General features: G+C 39.4%; 1 protein-coding gene across 3 annotated transcripts; it reads left to right on the plus strand.

The window, feature by feature from the left end:
• The first annotated feature begins 2,602 nt into the window (after positions 1 to 2,602).
• TARP (TCR gamma alternate reading frame protein) lies at positions 2,603 to 24,872 on the plus strand. 3 transcript variants are annotated; one of them, XM_079931521.1, is made up of 5 exons: positions 2,603 to 2,661; positions 9,010 to 9,065; positions 18,466 to 18,843; positions 22,658 to 22,693; positions 24,227 to 24,872. In XM_079931521.1, exons 1-5 carry the CDS (start codon positions 2,627 to 2,629, stop codon positions 24,367 to 24,369), a joined length of 648 nt encoding a protein of 215 aa, XP_079787647.1. In that variant the 5' UTR covers positions 2,603 to 2,626; the 3' UTR covers positions 24,370 to 24,872. The 3 variants fall into 3 exon arrangements, with proteins under 3 accessions (XP_079787647.1, XP_079787649.1, XP_079787648.1); XM_079931523.1 differs by having other exon boundaries at positions 24,185 to 24,348; XM_079931522.1 differs by lacking the exons at positions 2,603 to 2,661; positions 9,010 to 9,065 and adding an exon at positions 15,589 to 15,630.
• Positions 24,873 to 25,076: the final 204 nt, after the last annotated feature.

Genomic DNA, 25,076 nt, shown 5'->3' on the forward strand with positions numbered 1-25,076 from the left:
GTTTCCAGTAGGTTCTTACGTGTCGGACTAAATGGTGAATAACAGGGAAAGATTTACATTGTGTTCAAAGGGTAGAAAACTAGGCAGCCGTTGAAAACAACGTGTTGTGGATTTATTAATAGAATTGAAAAATACCCACAATACAATATAAAGTAAATTCATGAGGATATAACAATCTATTAAAATTATAGAGGTTGTATTGATAGAAGAATTTAAAAAGAGAAGAGGGAGTTCTGCAACATCTTAAGAATATCCTTGAGAAAACGAACGGTTTTATTTCTACTATGTACTTTGATAACCTAACTTTACTAAATGAGCTACTATGGTTTTACTGTAAAAAAAGTAACTTTCTCTTGTTTGATAATAGTAATAACAAGATTTCCTAACATCACTGAAGACTCAGGGTGTGCCAGGTACTGATATCTGAGCATTTTCTTCATGTAATAAGATAATGTAAGCCTCCTAAAACCTCTGAGAGATATGTATGCAGTCAAGGTGGAAAGTGAGGCAGAAGAAGCTTAAATAATTCAGCTCATGTCAGATAGGGTAAGTGGTATTGGAAGGTGTTGACTTATCTTTAGTCATTAGAAATAGCATTCACATAGTTTAGTTAAAGCAATGTTGCTTACTATCATAAGTTAACCGAGAGAAGAGAATATAAAGCCCCAATGCAAATCCCACTTAAATGTGTATTTATGTAAATAATATCCAGCAATCCCATCTCTAGCCATAAAAATGTACAGAAAAATTCAAACTGAAAGTAAAGGATGGATGATGCCTCTTTTGTCCTTCTTTATATCGTACTTTACCCATTTTCTCTGATAAACAAAGGTTACTTATGTGAGTTATCACATTTACCAACTCCACGTCTCTGAATGAGTCTGTTTGCCACTATCTTCACTGGTCACATGGAGATGTTCATAACAGCTCCCTCACAGGCTGATTAAGAGGATTAAATAAAATTGTAAGAGGACATTTAGAACCATGCCTGACAAATAGCAAGTCCTCAATGGATATTAGGTACCATATTAATTTTAAAGATTACCGTTGCATATTAAACAGAATATTGCTTTTAAAATACTCCTGCATGTGACATAAAGTTCATGAGACTGTTCTCAGGTCCAGGTTGAGTGAAGCTGATTTCCATAGATCACTCTGTCTCACAGATCCACTAGCAATTGTAATCTAATCCCTTTTTGAAGGCACCCTGATTGTAAACAAAGTATGATTTCTCTGACTGATAATTTGCATGGTAACATCTCAATTAATTAAAAAAAAAAACAAAAATACCCCAGTGCTTGTGCACATGGCATATTAAATAATGTCTAGGATGGCTTCCCTGGCGGCGCAGTGGTTGAGAATCCGCCTGCCAATGCAGGGGACACGGATTCGATCCCTGGTCCGGGAAGATCCCACATGCCGTGGAGCAACTAAGGCTGTGTGCCACAACTACTGAGCCTGCGCTCTAGAGCCCACGAGCCACAGCTACTGAGCCTGCATGCCGCAACTACTGAAGCCCGTGCACCTAGAGCCCGTGTTCTGCAACAAGAGAAGCCACCACAATGAGAAGTCTGAGCACTGCAAAAAGAGTAGCCCCCGCTTGATGCAACTAGAGAAAGCCCTTGCGCAGCAAGAAGACCCAACACAGACAAAAATAAATAAATTTTAAAATAATGTCCAGGAGATGTTCTAGTGTCTGATTTTTTTCTGTAGCATTACAGAAAAATAAAGGTTAGTTTTCATACCTGAGTCCTGGCTCACCAGCCAGTTACAGAAAGATAGACATAGGGAAAAAACACAGTAGGGATATTTCTGTAGCAACGTTACATATGTACAATTTCTGTACATATTTCTGTATCAATGTTACTACAGCATGGAATTTCAGGGGGATGAGGGGAGTGGCTGTGGGAACTGCTCCACCCCCAGGTATACGCATTCGTCTCGGGGTTTTCTTTCCAGATCGTGAGCCTACTTAGCCCACCTGCCCAGCACTCAGGGGCAGGAAAACCCCACGAAACCAGAACTGCTCATATCCGTAGCAGGTCATGAAGAACCCTAGAGAACCACCCAACCTGATCCATCGCTTCTTCCGAGACACGAGATCCAGCCCGGCTCTCCTGCCACTGGCCTGAGACTTCCTGCCAACAGAGCCCTCACTTTCTTACCTCCTCCCAGGGAGCCAGTCTGGGGACGGGATGGCACTCCTGGAAGCGATCCTCTTCTCCTCCCTCTGGGCTTGTGAGTTGCCTCCGAATCATTTCAGTCTACAGGAGAGACTGAAGAAGGTCTTTATCGTTGCCTCTTTACATGTCATTTGTTTATGGGAATTTCTCTTCTTTGCTTGCAGTTGGCCTTGGGCAATTAAAGTCGGAGCAACCTGTAATATCAGTTACTGGAGTAAGAGATAAGAGTGTAGTTATATCTTGCAAGGTATCCTCTCAAGACTTCAGCAACGAATACATCCACTGGTACCGGCATAAACCAAATCAGGGTATGGAACATCTAGTATACGTCGTAACAGCCGCTGCTCCAAAAGACTTAGGAGGGAAGAAAAACAAGATTGAGGCCAGAAAAGACGTCCGCACCTCCACTTCTACCTTGAACATAAGGTTCTTAGAGAAAGAAGATGAGGCCACGTACTACTGTGCCTGGTGGGTTTATGTCCACAGTGTTAGAGTTTCTTGGGTAACACACACAAGAACCATCTCCAGCTCTGTGCCTACCCACATCCTCAATACCAGCAACTACTGAGGCTGCACAGCTGAGAGCCCCGCCTAAGTCTCCCGTTAAAGAGAGCGAGTCGCATGTGATATTTTTTTTTACTATCCAGAGATTACTTGAAAGTTACATGGCTTATCCTCAAAGAGGAAATCACCCATTGCCAGAAAACACGCTGGTGGTATTACATCTTATATCAACGTCACAACACTGTTGCAACGTAATTCTCACTTTTTCCACTTCAATACTAATAATTTGAGGCTTAGAGAGATAAAATGACTTTTTTTTTTTTCAAGCCTGCATCTGACATTAATTAATTTATTTATTTTTGCTGTGTTGGGTCTTCGTTGCTGTGCAAGGGCTTTCTCTAGTTGTGGCAAGCGGGGGCCCCTCTTCATCGCAGTACGCGGGCCTCTCACTATCTCGGCCTCTCTTGTTGCGGAGCACAGGCTCCAGACGCGCAGGCTCGGTAGTTGTGGCTCACGGGCCTAGTTGCTCCGCGGCATGTGGGATCCTCCCAGACCAGGGCTCGAACCCGTGTCCCCTGCATTGGCAGGCAGATTCTCAACCACTGCGCCATCAGGGAAGCCCCAAAATGACTTTTTGAACCTCCAAATCCCATGCTACTTCAACTCTCTCAGGCCATCCTGAATAAGTTCAGAGTTTGGTTACTCCCTACATATTTGGGGTGAATGTGGGATGGGGCTCTTGCCCTCCCTTGCAGGAAGGGGGTCACTGTTAACTCCTCACTCAGGGTTTGTGTGACAGCCCGACCAGGGCACTTCCTTTTGCACAGGCCTCTGACCCCCAGGGGCATTAGGTGATCACACAACAAGGTGGAGACTCCTGTCAGGATCCTTTTCCCCGGGATTCTGCTGTGAACCTGCAGAGCACCACAGAGTCCATTTATTCAGGCTGCTGCTCTCTCTCAGACACCGTTCTAAATCCTTTAGGTCTAATTTTTCTCATGTTTGGGACAATCCGTTGACATCAGTGCTGTCATGATTCACATTTTACAGGTGATGAAACACAGGCATGGAGATGTGATTTCTTTTGTGGTAATAGTTACCGAATGGGGGAGGAAGCCTGCAGCCAGATGGGGAAAAAATAGTAGACTTTCTTCAGAAAGCATGCAAACAAGAAGACAGTGGACAAAAATCTTTAAAATATTGGAAGGGAAAACTGACATCTCAGCAAAAATATCCTTCGAAAGTCAAGGAGAATTGAAGAATTCTCAGACAAAACAGAAATTGAGGGGTTTCATTGCCAGCCCACCTACTCTTAAGAGATGTTAAAAGAAGTTATTCAGGCATAAAAAATATGGTATAGGTCAAAAATTTGAATTTCCATAAAGAAATGATGTGCATTATGAGTATAATAAATGAAGGTAAACAGTAATCCTTTAAATGTTTTTTTTTTTTTTTTTTTTGCAGTACGCGGGCCTCTCACTGTTGTGGCCTCTCCCGTTGCGGAGCACAGGCTCCAGACACGCAGGCTCAGCGGCCATGGTTCACGGGCCCAGCCGCTCCGCGGCATGTGGGATCCTCCCGGACCGGGGCACGAACCCGTGTCCCCTGCATCGGCAGGCGGACTCTCAACCACTGCACCACCAGGGAAGCCCTAAATGTTATTTTTAATTGCACTAAAATAGGAGTTGGCAGACATTTTCTGTGAGGACCAAAGAGTAATGATTTTCAGTTTTGTGGGCTGTGTAGCCTCTGTCCTTCAGCTTTGGCACGGCAGCATGAAGTCACTCTCCTTTTAGACCTTTAGGGACACGGAACTGCTATGACAACAGGGAGGGTATCTGTATTGAGAGGTCACTTTGGGAATTCCCTGGCGTTCCTGTGGTTAGGACTCAGTGCTCTCACTGCCGAGGGCCCGGGTTCAATACCTGGTTGGGGAACAAAGATTCCACAAGCAGTGAGGCGTGGCCAAAAGAAAAAAAAGAAAGAGAGGTCACCTGCCAGGAGCTGTGGCCTTTAGTAAAGGGACACAACTGTCTGTCAATGCAAATCATTCATAAGTCATCTTTAATAGGAAGAGAAAAAAAATTTTTTACTTGAGCTAACCTGAAGACAGCCTAGGAGACACAGATTCAAGGACCACAGCTTTTCTGTCAGTAATTAGGATTAGAGTCGGCAAGGTGTGAAGGGTGACTCTGAGCTGGCAGCTACGAGCAGGTACTGTTTTTGAAAGGGCTTGTCGTGTCCTTGAGTTTGATACACTTCAGAAAATTCAAGTTCCCCGTAATGCAGGAACGTGCCGGAAAACACATCCACAATGGAACCCGGCTCCATTTGGGATGCCTCAAACAGTTTTGTTTCTGTCAGAACAAAGGACAGACATCGAACAGGACAAGGGCACACTTCATCAAGGTCTCAGAGAGACAGATCAGTATGTACATGGCGACTCAGCTTGACCTCGGTGTCTGGAAAGGAAATCTCATCTTCAAAGGAGTACAAGCATTGACCTCATAGGAAGGGAAGGGCATTCATTTGTATCTTCAAAGTGGACATCCTAAATAATCTGGTAATGCATTCTTTTTTTTCCCTTGAATGGTTAAAGCGAATGTGCAATATATGTTTGACAGGCCATAAGACAGGCTGTTCTAGTTAGCACAAAGTTCAAGCCAAATGAGGTATAAACAAGAATGACTTCCCCATACCTCAGTATGTGAACATGTCTTCCATCAATACCTACCTATCTTAGTTTGGGTTCCCCAGAATAGATGACTTGGGATATGAGTATAAGTAGTTTATTTGGGAGGTGCAGGCAGTAAGGAAAGGAAACATGAAAGGCAAGGCAGATGACACTAGGTCGCTACAGGGAGCATAACAAGGGTTCAAAACTGAGTGATGGGGCTTCCCTGGTGGCGCAGTGGTTGAGAATCTGCCTGCCGATGCAGGGGACACGGGTTCGAGCCCTGGTCTGGGAGGATCCCACATGCCGCGGAGCAACTGGGCCCGTGAGCCACAACTACTGAGCCTGCGCGTCTGGAGCCTGTGCTCCGCAACAAGAAAGGCCGTGATAGTGAGAGGCCCGCGCACCGCGATGAAGAGTGGCCCCAGCTTGCCGCAACTAGAGAAAGCCCTTGCACAGCAACGAAGACCCAACACAGCAAAAATAAATAAATAAAAATTTTTTAAAAAAGAATAAAGATGTTAATCTGAGATCACAAAACGATCTTTATTTAAAAAAAAAAATGAGTGATGAATTGTGTAATGGATTTCCTGTTATGCTCTCCTGTTTTGTGGACTGGCTATGTAAAAAGAATAGAATCTGTGGGACCCTAAGCGATCTGAGTCAACGTGGTGGTGAACCAGGGAATCTTGCTAAGAGTCAGAATACTGCAAGGAAGTACTTACAGAGTAGAAAAATGTTCATGGTATCATATTAAGTAATAAAGACAAAGCACAACCTTAAGTATACGATATCATCATATCTATGTGAAACAAATTTTTTAAATGAACAGAAATTAATCTGTAAGCGAATGTACCAACTGTTACCAAGTAATTGTCTCTGAGCGATGGGACAAAAAACGATTGTCTTCTCTTCTGTTTGTATTTCTTTATGATCCATACTGAGGATGCACTCATTATATATTAGGAAATAACAATGGCTTTTGTTTTTAAGGTATATTAAGGCACTACGAGGACACAGCATCTCTAAGGATCCCATTTAATGGTCACATTCAAAAATAAGAGAATATGGGGCTTCCCTGGTGGCGCAGTGGTTGAGAGTCCACCTGCCGATGCAGGGGACACGGGTTCATGCCCCGGTCTGGGAAGATCCCACATGCCGCGGAGCGGCTGGGCCCGTGAGCCATGGCCGCTGAGCCTGCGCGTCCGGAGCCTGTGCTCCACAACAGTGAGAGGCCCGCGTACCGCAAAAAAAAAAAAAAAAAAAAAAAAAAAAAGTTTATTTGAAAATACTGGAAAAAACTAAACATTCTCCAACTTTCTCCTCTGAAACATTAAGTGTTAAGTAAAGGTGCTTCTTAATCCTCTTCCCTTTCCAAGCTCCCCTACACAACAGACCCAATTAGTCCCCTACTTCTTTCCAGCTCACATCTCTAGATTCTTTTTCACTTGGATATTTATCTACTTGGAACTCAATTTATATGGTATGAGGTAGAGAGTTATTTTTGCTTTTTCCAACAGGGTAATCAATAGTCCAAAGCTTTTTTAAAAATAATCTATTATTTCCCTATTATTAAAAAATACCAGATCACTGGGGCTTCCCTGGTGGCGCAGTGGTTGGGAATCCGCCTGCCATTGCAGCGGACACGGGTTCAGGCCCTGGTCCGGGAAGATCCCACATACCGCGGAGCAACTAAGCCCGTGAGCCACAACTACTGAGCCTGCGCTCTAGAGTCCACGCTCTAGAGCCCGCGCGCCACAACTACTGAAACCCACGCGCCTAGAGCCCATGCTCCGCAACAAGAGAAGCCACCGCAGTGAGAAGCCCGTGCACCGCAACGAAGAGTAGCCCCTACTCGCCACAATCAGAGAAAAGCCTGTGCGCAGCAACGAAGACCCAATGCAGCCAAAAACAATAAATTAAAATATATATATACCAGATCACATTTTAATATCAGCGTACACTTGGACCACCTTCTGGAGGATTTCTGTGTTATATAAGTTTCACTATTCTTACACCTTTATGCTACTATGTCAGTAGCTTTGTAATAAGTGATAAAATCTTCTATGCTAAATGTCTCTTCACCATTGTTTTTAAAAATATTTTTCAATTATCTCATATTTATTCTTCCCATTAGAATTTAAAATCAACTTATCTAGTCCACCCCGACATTTTACAACAAAGAACAAAAAATAAAATGTTATCATAATTCTGGTTGGAATTGAGGTCAATTTATATACATGCTTTTAGGAAAGGTTAGCATCTTTATGACCTTGAGTTTTTTCCTTTACAAATATGGTATATATCTGTTTATTCAGGTTTTACTTTATGCCCTTTAGTAAAATATTATACTCTTCATCTAGTTTTTGTAATTTAATAAAGGATTTTGTAACTCTTTACTTTTTTGTATTTTACTACCTTCATGGATCTTGAAATATAGACAACTCCTAAAATACTTTATAACTCTCCTCATTTTCTTGGAATAAGGTAAAACAGAGGAAAAACTATCAGAAAGGAATTGAGTGGGCATCATTTATGTCTACAATGGGTGCAAAGGGTGTTTGACAGCTCCAAGTAATAATACCTTTGAATTTTCAGTTAAAAATCCCTTTCTAAACGTGATTTTCATTCAGGTCTTCCCCCATTGTGTTGGGGGTTCTGAGCTGCTGTGAATGAACAGTAGCCCACCGTGGCTTCCTCTTACTTTCATTGTCAGGGCAGAGGCAATGATTGCTCACAGGACTGAGGCCGGAACCAAGTGGATCTGGAGTGGACATGGGGATACTCAGGCCCTATCCTGTCCGGGTCCTGGCAGTTGGACAGCTCATCTGTATTCAGAGGAGCACTCAGCTGCTTCTGGCAATTTCTTTTCCCTCTGATCCATATTGAGTGACATAACACTACAGGACAGCATCCCAAGAAGACATCTTTCAACTTATCAGAGAACTAGGCTTAGTTTTTAAGGTTTAGTTTAAATAAGGAATCTATTATTTCAAAGAGACAGAATGCTACAAATTTCTTCTTTCATCCCACGAAAAATAATAAGTCATCACAGGACTTATTTTCTCATTTGACACTGCCTTTTTAAAAATCATGTGGCCCAATGGTAAAAGCGGTTTAGGAGAAAAGAAGAACTTTGTTCACAGTGCTCAGTATATTTGTGTTGGCATATTTGCATTTTCAGTTACTGAAGCGTTTCCTCCTTTCAGAAATGCATTCCCTAATCACTAATGGAGCAGCCCTGGTGTTTGTGAGAACAAAAGAGACTTTCTTTGATGCAAACTCAGCAGTTTCAACACAACCGAACACCTGGAAATAAAAAAAAGCCTTAATCGTCTGAATACTTTTCCTGGTAATTTAGAAAAGCAGTTGGTTGACCAGTTGGTGCTGAACTCTTCTTTTCCTGTTTTTATCCTTTTCATTTTCTATCCGTGCTTTTTAAAGTTTATGACTCGGAGGAAAACAGACATTTGGGTCAATTGATTTGAGGAAAATCTACAAACTATCAGATGCCATGAAACCTACGTTCAGGGACGTTCGAAAGAACTGGAAGATCAAATTGACTCTACAAAGTTTTTTAACTGCTGGTCACGTCATGAAGCTAGGAGAAGGCTGAGATTTTTGTAGGCGCTCTAACCATTGTGATAGCTCAGGTTGGATCAAGATATTTGGAGGAGGAACTAAGCTCATAGTAACTCTCCCTGGTAAGTAGCTTTTCTCTATTTTAACTTAATAGTGAAAAATTCATAGTTGCTTTTTAGAAAAAACAAAACAAAACAATTTAGCGTTCCCCCTTATCTGACTGCCACATTCTTGTCCTCAGCATCTGAACAGCAATTTTGCAGCTACTGGTCACTGTATATGGAAACAAAACTCTCTTGTAAATGGCTTTTCCCTGCTTGTTAGTAGTTCAAATTCTACTTTTAGAAGTTCAACTTTTTATCCAAAAAAGAATAGACTCAGGGTAGAAATTAAAGTATTTTGAGGACCATGTCTGTAATCCGTTGCTGTAAGTTATTGGTTCAAAATGCTTTTCTTATAGATGGGCTATTTTTTAATAGATTTTTAAAAAATTTTTATTTTTTCTTTGTGTCTTTATTTTTGGCTGTGTTGGGTCTCTGTAGCTGTGTGTGGGCTTTCTCTAGTTGCAGTGAGCAGGGGCTACTCTGCGTTGCGGTGCACAGGCTACTCATTGCGGTGGCTTCTCTTGTTGCGGAGCACGGGCTCTAGGCACACAGCTTCAGTAGTTGTGACACGTGGGCTCAGTAACTGTGGCACACGGGCTCAGTAGCTCTGAGGTATGTGGGATCTTCCCGGGCCAGGGATCAAATTCGTGTCCCTTACATTGGCAGGCAGATTCTTAACCACTGTGCCACCAGGGAAACGCTATGGATGGGCTTTTAAATGAGAGACAATATTTACCTCTTCTCTATAGTTTGAGATAAACATATTGCTCCTTTCTCCCAATAACCTGAAAAAATGGCATTATTGGTTTTCATCTCATCCTTAACAGCAGTGCAAAAAAATTCTTATAGTGAATGACTATAGAACATTGATAAATCTCACTTCTTGTTACTCTAGCTTCTCAGACATAGGCTGAGATCAGCTGAAATTCATGCAGTTACAACTCTTGTTACATTGCCTGGATGTGGACCAGTTTCATGGGATTTTTGAGCTCAGTGAGCCATCTCAGCTCCAAAGTCCATGAAAAGGGTCTGCATGGTTGTATATTCTCATTTGCTCCTTCTCTCAGCAAACATTTATTGAGGACACTTTCTGTGCTGGATGCTGGAGATAAAAGGGTGAACAAGACACAGATAGGACAGGTCCCAACACTCAAACAGCTTCCAGTCTAGTGGAAAAGTCTTCTAGATTCTGGCTTGATTGGGCCCCATATTCTTTGGCCCGTGGCTGCCAGAGAGGTAGGAGGTCTTGCATTGATGAGCTTGTTTCCTTTCTTAATTGATGTAATACCTATAAAATCCATATACTTTGTTTACTGGAAGATTTTGATGAAATGGCCACAACCATCCCAATAAAGGGAATAATAATATCACCTACTGTTTACTGAGGACCAGACGCCAAGATAAGTAGTTTCAGTGCCTTATCTCCTTCCTCAACAGGAATCCTCTTCTTCCCATTTCATAGATAAGGAAACTGAGGTTTAGAGAAGTTCAGTTACTTGCCTAAAGGCACATGACTAGTTACTGTGGCAAAATTTGGGACCCAATAGCGACTTGTTGATTCCAAAGTGCAGGGTCTGGACCATTATGTGATGTTAAACGTCATGTTTTTATATTCTGAATATTTAATCTTTTGTATTCTGGCCTTTAAAAAGGATTTTGTAATTGACTACCTAATTAGTAATAGCTCATAATTTGTATTAATACTCATGTGTGAAAATAATGCTCCTGCTTCTAATCATGGCACCGAAAGGACCTTGCTCCTCCCAGAAAAGATCATGTAAGTCATACTGAATATCCAATTATTAAATACTCAAAATATAATTCTTAGAGTATCTTTATAGAATGGCAATTCATTTTGACACCATTTCACTCAATTTTCCTTCTGTATTGGCATCAAATTTGCTAAAAATATTGAATCTGGTAAAAGAATTATAGCATTTATACTAAATTGCATAACTTAGAACTGCTTCTCCAGACATGATGGGAGCGAAAAATACCAAATACACACTATTCTATTTAAAATAGATAACCAACAAGGACCTATATTCTGCTCAATATTCTGTAACAACATAAATGGGAAAAGAATTTGAGAAAGAATAGATACATGTATATGTGTAACTGAATCACTTTGCTGTACACCTGAAACTCACATAACATTTTTAATCAATTATACTCCAATATTAAATAAAAATTTTTAAAAATAGTGCAGGAAAGGTGGTACCAAATGCTTGAGAAATACCAAACTGAATAGGATTCTCTGATGAGCAGCGGAGGAGTTTATTTCAATGCCCTTGAAACCATAAGGTTATTTTCAGGTAGAAAGGAGCAGTCTTTCAGCAATGAATAGCTTAAGAGGCCATCATTAAAAATTCACACTCTGCCGCAACTCATCTGGTCTACTGAATGAGGATTGGATTCCGGAAAGAAGTTACTTTAGAATTAACCCAGATACCTACCTCTCAATACATATATATCACAAAATAGCATTTATTAAATTATCAAATACATTATTCCTAGTTCAACTTTGGAAATTAAAGAAACATTAACTGTATACCCTAAGCATGATCCGATTTTATACATGAAAACCCTTTAAGGGAGGATATTTAGAAGATTTAGGCAAAATGGTGAGAAAAGATAGAATCATACTCTCCAGTGTACGTGAGGGGAGATGGGAGCAGATGTAACCCAAGATGCCCAATAAGAGCAGGTTCAATTTTTCAATTCTTGATCACGTTCATACCTAATGCGCTTTTGCTTGAGTTCCACCTTTGTTTATTGTTAGCAGGGCCATTTTTAAAATATATTTACACAAATATTGAAAAACTATGGGCATAATTTTAAAGCAGGCCGAGAGGGAGCTTTCTACAAAGGCTTTTTAGATAGTGGGCTAACACATGGCAAGAGCGTCAAAGTGTTTGGTTCTGGAACACAGCTCATTGTTACAGGTAAATATTCTTTAAATTCTGTAGTAAGGTAGGGGAGGGAGGCAAGCAATACAGGCACTGCACACTGCAGTGCTGGTGTTGGCCCAGAATTCTTGGATTTGATCCCTGTTTGGTCACGAATCAGGGTGGGGTCTCTGGAGAGGTCGGTGACTCCATCCAGGTCCTTGGCGTCTGCCTGGTTCCTTCTCTGCCTGACCTAGTACAGAGGACATTGACAAGAATTAGCCAGTTAGACCAAGTGTGAGTCCCTCAGTGGTGGATACATTAGGTTCATTGGGTCTTGGAAAATTTCAAAGACTCTTAGGTGGTTTTTTCATTTGATTCCAGAAATAACCGATGGAAAAATTGGACAAATATTGTTCAACTTGTCATTTAGTTAGAGAATGATTAGTATCAAGTAGCAAGATATTTAACTTTGCGACCATATTCAAGCATGTCTTAAGGTGGATTTTTTTTTTTCTAAATTCAATCCAGTAAATTTATTCCCTCTTCATTTGCCTTAAAGGTGAAATTTTGCCTGGATGAGGGGGGAACATCTCTCAAGTATGTTCCTACCCTATGAGATCCACGGAAATGAAAGTTTTAAAAAATTTTCACAAAGTTGATAAAGCATTGAAAAAAATGAAAGAATTATATATTTTGATCTCTTTAGTGGTGGTGATCATATGAACAAATGAATTTGTAAATTGAAAAGCAACATTCCGGTCTCCCTTTTTCAACTGAGTCTATTCAATGAAAAGTATAGCAATCAAATTAAATAAAGGTGACCCAGATACAACTCATAAGTGTCCTGAAAAAATGATTTTTAATAGTGTGTAGTGCAGGGAAAAATATGGACTTTGATTCTGTCACTTTCTGTATGATGATCCTTTAGCAAATAAAATTTGATTCGCTGGTTAGTGCTTTAAAAAATTATGCAAATAATGCATGCCCATTGCGGGAAAAAATTGAAAAATACCAAAATAAAGAAAAATTAAAAATTTTTATAGACACATCACTGTTAACAGTTTGATATATTTCTACTCACTTATTCCATCTGTGCAACAACCATCTCGAGTAGATGTTGTGAGGATTAAACAAAATGAAAAATGAAAATTACCTACCACAAATGTTGGGACGTGGTCTGTGATAAAAAGATCAATTCCTCTCCAGAATTTAAATTGTTACTCATTTACTCATTGGAATTCTTTATGAAATCAGGAGTGCAGCTAAATGTATTAATTACCATCTAGTCTTAGGTCATTTTAGAACAAATGGTCGGTACTTAAAAATTCTCTCAGTTTCTATGACCAATTGTTACTAAAAAGTGGTAAAAGTGGTAAAATGTAATAAGCATTACCTCAAATATTATTAACCTGAATATAAGGTGCTCTCTCATCTTGCAGTAGAAATATCTGGAAGTAAAAAAAGTGGGGTTTTTTAAATATTTTTTTTTTGCAACTTGAACATATAAGCTTATAGAGATATAGACAAAAGTCAAATATTCAATTGTAGTATTTAATTTCTTATTTGGATTACACCTGAAAGTTAAAAATTATGTCAATACAAAACCAGTTGAGAAATATTGCTTTTTGCCCACACATTTCATTAAAAATTTTGTTCAGACCCTAAACAGGCACCTAAAACATCTACCTTAGAGCAACTTACTAAGTCATCTCAGGGTCTGTTTGTTTTTTGATCCCCATATGATGATGCCAGTGGGTATTTCATTCAAAGAAATAATTACCCACTTATAAAATAAAAGGAAAGCATTTGTAAAATTTATTCTGTTATTCTATACATGTGCAAGGTAAGCACAAACTGTAGAGACTTCAATCCCAAATAATTTTTACCAGGTAATATTAATACTCCCAAACCAGCTTTAACTGAGTTCCTTTCAAGTTGATATCTTGTCCAGGTAGTACTTTTTGATCAGAGCAGAGTATTAGAAGAGGGTCTTTTAATATGAATGGTTGCACAGGCACTGACACATAGGCAGCCCCTTGTTTTGTGAGGAATAATTTTGAGAAAGAAAGCCTCACCTTATGTTCTGGCACCCTCGGTCTGTTTGAATCCTGCATGTTTTGCTTCTATATCACAGAACTAGGATTAGTAAACATATTTTACCATACCTCATATCATCCTGGAGTTAGATCTTACTAATTATGAACCCCTAGGGCAGAAAAACAAGCAACCTATAATGCAGAAACTATTTGTCACTTACTTAAACTGCTTGTTTGCAAAATCTACTTGAGAAGACCTAACAGAGCAAACATATATAGAGGCAGAGCAGGAAATAAGAATAGAAGATCAAAGGCACTAAGGGAAGCAGAATGAAAAAGGCCTCTGATAATCTAGCAAGAAGCACAGGGTAAGATTTTATGCTCAAAAGTAGGAGAGTTATGTGTCAGTTATATCTCAGTAAAAAGAAGTGAATAAAAAAAGAAAAAGGAAGGTAGGGGAACATGTAGTAGAATACATACCCTTTGTTAACTGATAAAATGAAGCACACCAAATTTTCAAATATGATATGTTTTCCCACCATAAAATTAGAAAAAGACTTCAATGCAGGGGTCTTGAAGGAGGAAAGTGATGTAAAGCATGGACATTGACTTCAATATCCGTTCCATAAAATGGAAGAAATGGTCTTTAAGCCAACCCAGTTTATACTCCCAGTGCATCGATGATACGGCACCATAACATTTAATGTCATTTGGATGGTGACCCTCAGCAGATAATGTCAGGCAAGTTTTCGTGATCCAAGGTGACAATAATAGGATTTGAGGACCAGGCATCCTGCCATTTCTCTAGTCATCCTGCCTTGAAGGTCCACTGCCAGGAGTTGCAAGCTGAACTCTGAGCATGAGCTGGAGAGAAGTCAGATTGAGGCTGAAATTTCTGGTAAAACTTCGAATGCCAATAGATTATGCTGTTGATTGGGAAAAAGCCATTTGTTTTGGACAACACGAGTTAAGTAGTCCCATATACTGATTACATATATTTAACCAATGTTCCCTTTGATTTTCTTAACCATAGATATGCAGGGGATAAGACAAGATATATTGCCTATTCATTGGGTGTGTAAAAGACACATTTCCTATGATGAAGGCTTTGAAACTTCCAGATATATCAGAGCACAGCAAACCAGGGAATCAGTCTTCCTGCTTGATTGCCACAGATCCAATTGCAACCCCCAGATACTGAATTTCTAGCGGTGAGGGCATGATTTGGTCCCATGAGATTAAAATGTCATATTGGACCACACAATCATCACAAATTGCTAATAAAATGATAATGATAATAATAATAATTATAACCTCATTTCTGTAGCATTTTTAATCAAATTGCTTTTCAGATCTTGTTTTATTTTGGTCTCACTTCAGCACTGGTAGGGATGATGAACTGATTTACATTAACATCATTGTTTTCAAATAAATAAAGGCTTTAGTTTACCTGATTAGCTCAGACACAGAACTTGTTAAGAGCAAAAAGAACCAGGAACAGAGCCCTGGTCTCTTGAATAGCAGGCTGTTATAGTTCCACTAGGATTTGAAGAAATCAGAGAAGCTAAATTAGTCTAAAGTTTTTGATATGGGTTGAATCACTGTGGAGTTATTACATAAAAATTTTCGGCGATGGGACAAAACTTGTGGTCACAGGTAGGTATCAGAGGAATGCAATTTTTTTCAAGTTTTTGGAGGGAGGGAAGAAGAAGTTAGAGTAATAGTTAAGAATCTTTAGAAAAAACAAGGCTGTGATGGTATTTAAATGTAGAAACCTTAGAAGTGGTTTTAAACAAATCTGTATAGTAAAGGACAGCACAGATAACACTGTGCACATACTGTGATAGGAATTAGTTTTGTGTCCATGTGGACTTATACAAAGTGCTCATACGTATGTAATTATTATGAAAATGTTTGACCCAAGGCTGAAGTTTGCTATTACAGGTAAGTTTTGTGAGTTGACGTATTACTTTTCTGATGGTGAAAGGGTGTTGTCAAGGAGCCTGGGCTTTGGCATCAGGCTGAGCTGGAGCTCCAGGTCCATCACTTACTGCTTATGTGAACTTGGAGATGATTCTCTGGCCTCAGTTTCCTAATCCATAAATGGGATAACAGTATGTATCGAGCAGGGGTTGTGCTGGAATTGAATGAGACAGTGTGAATAAAGTACTTTGCACATTGGCTAACTCATCCTAGGTGCTGGATAGGTGTATCTACAACTTATTCCAGGAGAACTGTGTCCAGTATAGAGTTATTTGCAGCCTATAATATTAACAGAACAGATATTCTCCAGTGAATACAGTTGTACTTCTAACTGCTCAAATGAAAAGTTATTTTACTGTCCACTCACACAAAAAGATTGAATTTAGACATACTTTTTTCTCTTTAGCAGAATTTTTCCTCACTTAGCAAGAAAAATGAGATTAAAATGTGTCTGTTTTTCATTTCTGTTGTTCTGTGTTTGTAAACATAGATTATGAACACTTTAGGCACATAGAACAAGAAAATAAATCTTAATCCTTTATCTCAATTGCTATTATCTCAACACCAATATTTATTGCCTCTAAAATTTATAGGCAGTAAGTTTGAGTTTCATACTCATGTTTATAAGGAAAAAAATTAAATTCATACAGAAAATGATCGATATGTAAAATCAATTAAATGTAGTTAGAAATGTCATAAATTTGAAATTCTTATTTAAATATAAATTAGCTGTAATTAGTTATTTGATTAAAAATGTGACAAGACAAAATAGAACGTGTAAATCAAGATCAACAAAGTACATATACAGTTGGAGAAATTTTTAGTGTCATTATTATAATCAATCAAATATTATTTGCGCTAAAATTGAGATGTATAAAATTAAAATAAGCACACTGTGAACTAACTATATTTACAGTATGAGTAAAAAATCAACATTGTTTGCTTACTGATTTATGATAAAAATCAGGAACTTGGCTACAAAGGCAGAAATTCTCAAGAATATTTTTCCTTTTCTGCTCAATGGAGAAATCCAGTTCTTTTCTTAAGAAATTGCCCATTGAATTATTAAACTAAATCCAAACTAGTCAAAAGACAATATCAGTAAAGCATTAGTGTTTCAGTTGAAGATCAAATTGGAAAGAGTTCTAACATTTATAATTTCAGTTGTTATATTAACAATAAATGTATAATCAAGAACATTCCAGCATTCGAGTGACATCCTTTGCAAACTGTGATGGTTTTGTACATATCTTGACGTTATGTCTGCAAGAAAACTCGGGAACCATAACTTTTAACATTACACTAATTATATATACTCTTTATTCAGCAGAAGTAAACACAGAAATATTTGAGCTTGAAAACAGTTCAGCAGCCCAACAGGGTAGACTCAAATTTGGGGGGAGACAATAAAAGTCAAAATATGGTGCCTTCTTAGTCATGCTTCAACTTCAAATGAAATTCCAAAATAAAATGCGTTCTAGATGAACATTTTCTAAAGTGGAACAAAATTCTGTAAGTGCATTACTTGGTAAGGTAAATATAAAAGCATTTCCAAAAATAATATATTTTAACAGAAATATTGGAAGTATTGCTGTTTTACTTCTAAACTCAAGGCAGTGTTTTGGAGGTGCAACTTTAATATTGCCCTCCTCAAAAATCTGGAGTGGTTCAGATGTGACATTGAGAAGTTGTACAAAATTAGGAGAACTTCTTCACTTCAGAACTGAGCTTCAAAATAAGGAGAACTTCTTCACTTCAGAACTGAGCATGGGACCCACATTTGAAGCTCAAAATTCAACTTGATAGATTGTCAGATACAGATGGAGGTAGAGTCCCATTAATACAAGTAACTGTATATTGTTTTTAAAATGATAACCCCCTCCTGACATTTATTTATTTAGGAATTAAGATAAATATGGTGCATTCCAGAATCAGTTAAATGAAGAATGAGGTTCCACAGAGATGCAGAACATAAGAATGTATTAACCAGCCAAAGAGAGCGTGTTAACAAAACACAGGATAGGAAAGGGAAATAGCTTAGAAGTGACTAAAGATTCTTACCTGTCGAGAGACCATCAAAGTTACATGGTCTCCTCCCCCAACCCTACCACCCACTCTCATCCCCCTTAAAACAGGCTCCACTATGATAGAACAAAAGAGATTTAAGAAGATGAATTTGTTCTTGAATGTTCCAAGCATTGATATGGGGCAGTTTTAAGTCATATTCCAACTTAGCAAGTGGAGAAGGAACCAAAGCCAAGGTGCGAGCCAGCCTCTGTTTCTGAACAGCTGTGACTTTGGGCAGGTTATATAACCTCTTGAACATCTCTTCCCATTGAAAATAAGAGCAATAATGAGTACCTAGACATCTACTGTGGATGAAAGGCCATGATGAGAACTAATTCAATGGAAGCTTTTCTGCCTTTTACTGTAAGCTAGGTTGTTCCAAACCACACAATATTTATGTTTCTCTAATAATTTTCAATTCTATTCCATTATCCCCTACAGATAGAAGCCTTGATGGAGACATGTCTCCCAAGCCCACTATATTTCTTCCTTCGATTGATGAAATAAACCTCCATGAGGCTGGAACACATCTTTGCCTTCTCGAGAAGTTTTTCCCTGATGTCATTAAGGTCTATTGGAAAGAAAAGAATGGCAACAGAGTTCTGGAATCCCAGCAGGGAAATATCATCAAGACTAATGATACATACATGAAATTCAGCTGGCTGACCGTGACTAAAAAGTCAATGGATAATGAACTCGTATGTATCGTCAAACACGAGAATAATAAAAGAGGAATTGATCAAGAGATTCTTTTCCCTTCAATTGAGAATAATAAAAGAGGAATTGATCAAGAGATTCTTTTCCCTTCAATTAACAAAGGTATGTGATTATAAAGAAACATAACCTCCCATAATTCTTTTTTCAAAGAAAATACCCCACATTGACGATCAAGCATTAATGAAAAACAAATATAAATTGTTAAATGTTGTTACATTTAATGGTAGCATAAATGTCCTGCTATTTCCCCACAAAATTAAAATTGTATTGGCTTTGAAGCATAAAAAAGAAAAAAATTTACTGAAGCTTTTTCAGCTCAGTTTTATCATCTGAAATATAAAGGTCACAATGATGTATTTTAGGGTTGCTGTATAGATTAAATGAAACAACGCATGTCAAAGTACCTATCAATTTAGCACACAATAAATGCACAAAGAGAGATTCCATTTTTGATGACCTTACTTGATCAGGAAATAAGAACAATCACACATCTTTCAAGAAGGTTCCACTCAGCAAGCAGAGTTCCTCTCACTTCACTCTTACTTTACTCAAAGTAAAACCCAGAAATAATGAGTTATTAAATGACAAAATGGTGTTCGTCTGAGGAAGCCAGATCATGGCTCAACAAAATGTAGAATAATTACTGCTTCATGTTTATTATGGTCTTAGGTTTTTGAGGTTTGTGTTTTACCTACCACTTAAGCTAAAATTTTGTAATTGAAGATTGGGTGAGCCTTAAGTGTACAGACTTAACTCCCATTTTACATAATGAATGTATTTCTTGCCATTGGTAAACGCCTCTCAAGAAACTTCTCTTGCAGCCCTAGCACGTGCCGGGCCTGGAGGGATGTGTGGATGAACACTCTCGGGTGAATTACTGTCCCAGGATGATGCAGTACAGTAAAGAGAATATACACTTTTCCTAATCACTCAGGGTCTCTCATGATTCAGGCATGATGTCCCAAAGGAGACCTTTTGATGCAGATGTTGTGCATATCCACACAGTGTGGGCAGAGGGCTGGCTGTACCTTGGCCCTGGCAGTGGTCCTGTAACTCACTGGACTCGGGACTTAATGACCTGAGTGTTCACCTAACAGACCAAAGGACCCAGAGTGCCCATCAGAAGAAACCATTTTGTTATCACTTCTTTTCTCTGTGGTTAGGAAAACTTTTTAAGCAGTGGCAACCAAGCATAGAACAAAACTGTGCAGAGATTTTGGTGTGTAGCAGTCTGAATTTCTGAAGCAAGTTTTTATCTTCTCAGATCGTGAGTTCATCCAATGATCAAATTACATCCGAGCACTTGCCTTGGCTTTGTCCTGGGGCTGCGATGAAGAGCAAATGAAATAACGTCAGTGAAAATGCTTGCTTTCCAAACCATAACACTGATGTATTTATTCATGCATTCATCATATTTATTGATATGCTTTTCTCAAACTAACTAGAGTAAGATTACAAAAACAACCCTAATTTTCTATTTCTACAGCTAAGAAACAGAGGGGAAGCAAATACGCAAAGTGTAAGTTTAACATAACCTTGGGCTTAAAGGTCTTATTAGGTTTTGATTTTGCTAGTGATCAGGGAAAAACAAAATGATAAGTTCCATGGTGATGACGATCATAAAGGAGAGAAGTTCCAGTTCATAATGTGTTTTACTTGGCACTCCATTTCTGAAATAAATGTCTTCCATGGGCTTCTCAGTGCAACATAGCAAATGAGGGCATTTCTGTCAATGTCATTCTACACTAAACTCCTAATGCTGTTTCATAGAAGTTTTTGTTGGTGGTTCTTTTTGCTGTCTTAATGAAAGATAAAAATATAACATGGAAGCACAAATCAGTGAAGTGATCTTGAAGGCTCATAAAAGTAATCTGGTCCAAGTTCTTGATTGAGAAAGAGAACTTAGGATATTCACACAAATTTTATGATGAAAACTTTTTATGCTATTGTTTTTACCTCAATCAATGCATGGTGATAAGTGATTTTTATTTATCTTATAATAAATAAATTCGCTGAAAGGAAAAGAAAGAGGTTTTTAAGACATATTAATGTCAGTTCTTAAGTATATTTTAACATCTAACAAGAGTGTACTAACATTTTCCTTCTTGGAATTTACCCCAAAGTCTACACAGGTTTACCCTCTACCTGAAAGTAGATTGTTCCTATGAAACCTTTCCTAAGATGAAAGGCATAAAGCAAAGAAGCAATCATCTTAAGACAGATCTTGCTAACAGATGCGCAAAGTAAATGGAGATAAGGCACAGATGCTCACAGATAACAGGTCAGAGCTATGGCAGCTTGATGCTGAAATGCTGAGTGTAGTCCCTTGGCGATGCTGTTCTTGTTGCTGGAGCGCCCGCTGCCTCTATCATGGCTGGCTGCAAAACAAACACTAAATGCTATTTTTGCTTTTAACCTTTTCTCGTAAAAGTGAAAATCCTCTTCAGATTTCTTTCTGTTAGCAAAAACAGGTACTAATGTAGGTCTTTCGTAAAAGCGAAGTGGCGTAAACTTTTGAAAAATAGGGGATACTTGTACCTTGAAGCCATTTTTTAGAGCAAACCAACTAAAGAGCTCCCTGAACCATATCATAAACTAGAACCGTTATCATATGTACAAAAACACACCTAGGAGAAAAAGGATAAACCAAACAACCTCTGTGTCTCTGATTTCCTCCATCCAACAGTCTATTATTTTTTTAAAGAAATTTTGTTTTTGTATGAATGTAGGAGAAAAAGGATAAACCAAACAACCTCAGTGTCTCTGATTTCCTCCATCCAACAGTCTATTATTTTTTTTAAGAAATTTTGTTTTTGTATGAATGTTTGCCTTTTTTTTTTCATTGTAGATAAATACACCTTTCACCTCAGGTTTTCATATTAACTAGAAATATGATTTGGTCTCTCTCTCTATCCTGGAAAGAATTGAACTGAAATGCTGAGCTCCTGTAATAAATATTTCATTTGTTAAGAATAATTAAGATCTCTGGAAAAGAAGATGTTTTCAGTGTCCACCATGGTGGAATTATGTTGTCTCTCTATAGATTAATTTCTCTTTATTTCTATGGATTATTTTTTACAAAGTACTTCCCACCTACTCTATCTCATTTAATCCCCCATGACCATCCTTTGAATGCACTCTGTCATCACTGATATGACTTATCCTCTAATCTTTATTCCTCTTTTGTACCGTGCAATACCCCCAAATACAACTCACTCCAGTGTCACTGGGGAGTTAAAGGAGATAGTGCATATGAAGTATTTAAGCAAGTACCTGGCACAGTAATAATCACTCGCTAGCTATTAGCCTCATTTATATTGTTATCCTGATGTCCACAAACTCCACAACTGCAGAAAATCACATACATGAGTTGGGGATACTGGGGGTATGTGTGATCTGGAAAGGTTTCACTTCTTTTTTTTTTTGATGGGAAATTTACCTAAGCCAGACTCCTTCAAACATGAGATTCTGTTGTAGATTCTGGGATTGGATGCATCCGTTTGGGGAGCATCCCTTCACGTCAGCAGTGGGCGCTGAAGATGTAGAGCAGCCGCTTTTTCTGACGATTTGTCGTTTGACAGTATTTCCTGAACGCTTTGGGGTGTAGGAGATGCGAACACAGAAGGAAACCAAGATGGTCTTGGATATTACCCTCCAGTTGTAATAAAGAAAAACAAAAATGTACCCTTCATGAACTTGAACGTCCTCAGATACAGAAAACAGTATATGCACTAGATCTACTGAATTACATTGAACCAGACCATCTATTCCCAGATTGTAGGCATCTTATTTTTAATGATTCTCTCCTCTCTCTGCAGATTCTATCAGTCTGTCTATCCAGAGACACACACAGAGATGCACACTGTCAAATAATGGATACAACCAATTCACTAATACTTGCTCTTATTTCTTGTAGAGGTCACTACACATGCCTGCGTGAAAAAAGGAAGTGGTAAGTTTTTGTCTAGGTTTGCCTTTATGTCAGGCTGCAGCACATTTTTTTCCTCTGGATAAACTGAACTTTTGAACTTCCTTGGTTTAAGGGAGAAAAACCAGAATGTCTGGATGCTGCAGAAATAGACTGAGTGATAGTTTAAGTAAATCTATCATCATTTCCTAGGAGTCACCTTAACACAGTAAATGCCGGTTTTGGTGTGACGTGACTCTAAATTAGGGGGTGCAGTGATAGGTTCCGAATTATTTCAACAGTGGATTTCCTCCACTTGTGTGGCTTGTGTTTCTAATGACTAGGGAAACGTGGTATCAAGTTGTTTGTAGATTTTTTTTTTAAGTTTTAGCCCTTGCTAGTACCTAATACATGAACTGACACTAACTGAGAACTTCGTATACACAAGGTGTTGTGCTGTGTCTTGCCTACATATCCTGTTTACTGCTTCTAATACTCCTAGGAGCTGAGACAATATTTTTCCCTCACTTTACAGATGAGGGCAGTGAGCTACAATTAATTAAGTCCCTTGTACAAAGCCACACAGCTCTATCTGCGGATTCAACCCAACCCATTTGAATCAATGGTGCATGCGCTTACTCAGTTCTCTATCCCTCCTCTAAGATATAAATATAGAGCGAGAATCCCAAGGTCAAAGCCCTGAGACAGAGTGGGCAGGGGTGTAAGAGCGTGGGCTTCCGCTATCACAGACTGGACTTTAACCCCAGTTCTTTCATTACTAGTTGCATGAATATGGGTAAATTCCTTACATTTTCTGAGCAATACAGTCATCATCCGCCCATAGGGAACAATTACACCCGACTCAGTTATTGCAGACATAAGGCCACATATGTGGAATAGGGTGTCCATTTAGCTAGCACAGAATCAGTACTAGTTGGTGGTCCTTTCTCCCCACATGAAGGTTCTAAGTGAATTTAGAAGCACTGGCTCTGGCCCTGCTGATCCTTCTTTCGTTCCCCCTATCAGGGGGCCTGGAACTCACCTAACACCTGAGCTGACTGAGGGCAGTGAGTTCTGAGCACATCACCTCCTGAGATCCCTTTCCACACCAAGTGCTGGTGATTCTGGAATTCTGACTCTATGAAGATGAAGCGTGGGAAAAGGGAAATTTCCCCAGAAACGGACTCAGCCTTGTGGTCCATTCAGTAGCCAAGTCAGGCCCGTCATCACTGTTGTTAGTTATTTCTTCACATCATATATGTCTTTGAAAACTTGATAGGAGAGGAAGTGTCATTACCTAATAACATCCTAGCCACCATGAGAGATGTTAAAGAAAATACAGGTGACTGAGGCATGAGATCCTAAAGTTTCAGAGAATTTGGATTAAAATGTTTATTCCACTTTGTGCAATGTTCTCTTTACTAAGCCCCCAACCACTCCACTGTGAACACCAGCAGATTTCCCTGATTTGTACCCCTCATACGAATCTCATTGATACTTCTGACTGTGATGCGTTCCCCCATCACTGTGTTTTAGCCTCTCAAAAGAACAGGTGAAACTAACCAAGATGTCTTCTAGATTCCCTGCAGCTGCAGCTCACGAACACCTGTGCCTGCTACACCTACCTCCTTCTCCTCCTCAAGAGCTTGGTCTACTTTGTCATCATCTCCTTCTGTGTGTGTAGAAGAACAGCCGTCTGCGGCCACGGGAAGAGCTCGTGACAGAGGACACCACAAAGGGGTCACCTTTCCTTCATCATCTCTTGTCTCTAAAAGTGTCTGCTGAGGATCTAGCTGGGCTTCCTTTCTGGGTTTGGGTTATTTCAGTTCACATGTGTATTCTTCTATGTGCCATTATTGTGTAAGGGCTTTTCAAACCACTGGGCAAGCAGACAGTTTGACTCCGTAACAGGGAATTCTACCATTACTCAGGGCAGGGCCCAAGGCTGGCCCAGGGGAGCCTCTCCCACCACTGTCCCCACAACCTCCTCAGGTCCTCCTGCCCCCGAGTCCTCGTGCCTCCTGAGGGCACACAGCGGGCAGCTCCCCTCTCTCCCTCAGTGCCTCCACCCAGACCACGGCCCACACCCTCCCTGCCACCCACCCTGGGGCCACCAGCTTTGCCACTTGAATCCTGTCCTTTGATTTTCATAAGAGACATGAAAAATAAAAAAAACAAATCAAAAGTCCACTTTTGTCTGTGTATTTTAATCTCATGAAATCTAACCAAGGTAAGGAACAGCATGACAACCGAGCTATCAAATCCAGTGCTGGTTGTAATAATGGTCACACCGCATTTCTGAGTCTTTCCCTGAGGTGCTGATCTAGTCCTTTCTTTGGGGCACTGGCTCCAACGGCACCCACCGCCAAACGAAGGTGCCCGGGTTCCTTCACTTTCAAAGGTCACCGGATTCAGACTCATTGGTTTG

Source organism: Stenella coeruleoalba (assembly GCF_951394435.1).
Source record: "Stenella coeruleoalba genome assembly, chromosome: 9".
Lineage (NCBI taxonomy): Eukaryota > Metazoa > Chordata > Mammalia > Artiodactyla > Delphinidae > Stenella > Stenella coeruleoalba.

What these genes read in the sequence shown, in the direction of transcription:
- TARP (XM_079931521.1), top strand. Translation starts at nt 2,627, where the DNA reads ATGAGGCCACGTACTACTGTGCCTGGTGGGTTTAT. An exon ending in GCTCATAGTAACTCTCCCTG is followed by an intron (nt 9,066 to 18,465) that starts GTAAGTAGCTTT and finishes TATCCCCTACAG; the next exon opens with ATAGAAGCCTTGATGGAGAC. An exon ending in TTTCCCTTCAATTAACAAAG is followed by an intron (nt 18,844 to 22,657) that starts GTATGTGATTAT and finishes TATTTCTTGTAG; the next exon opens with AGGTCACTACACATGCCTGC.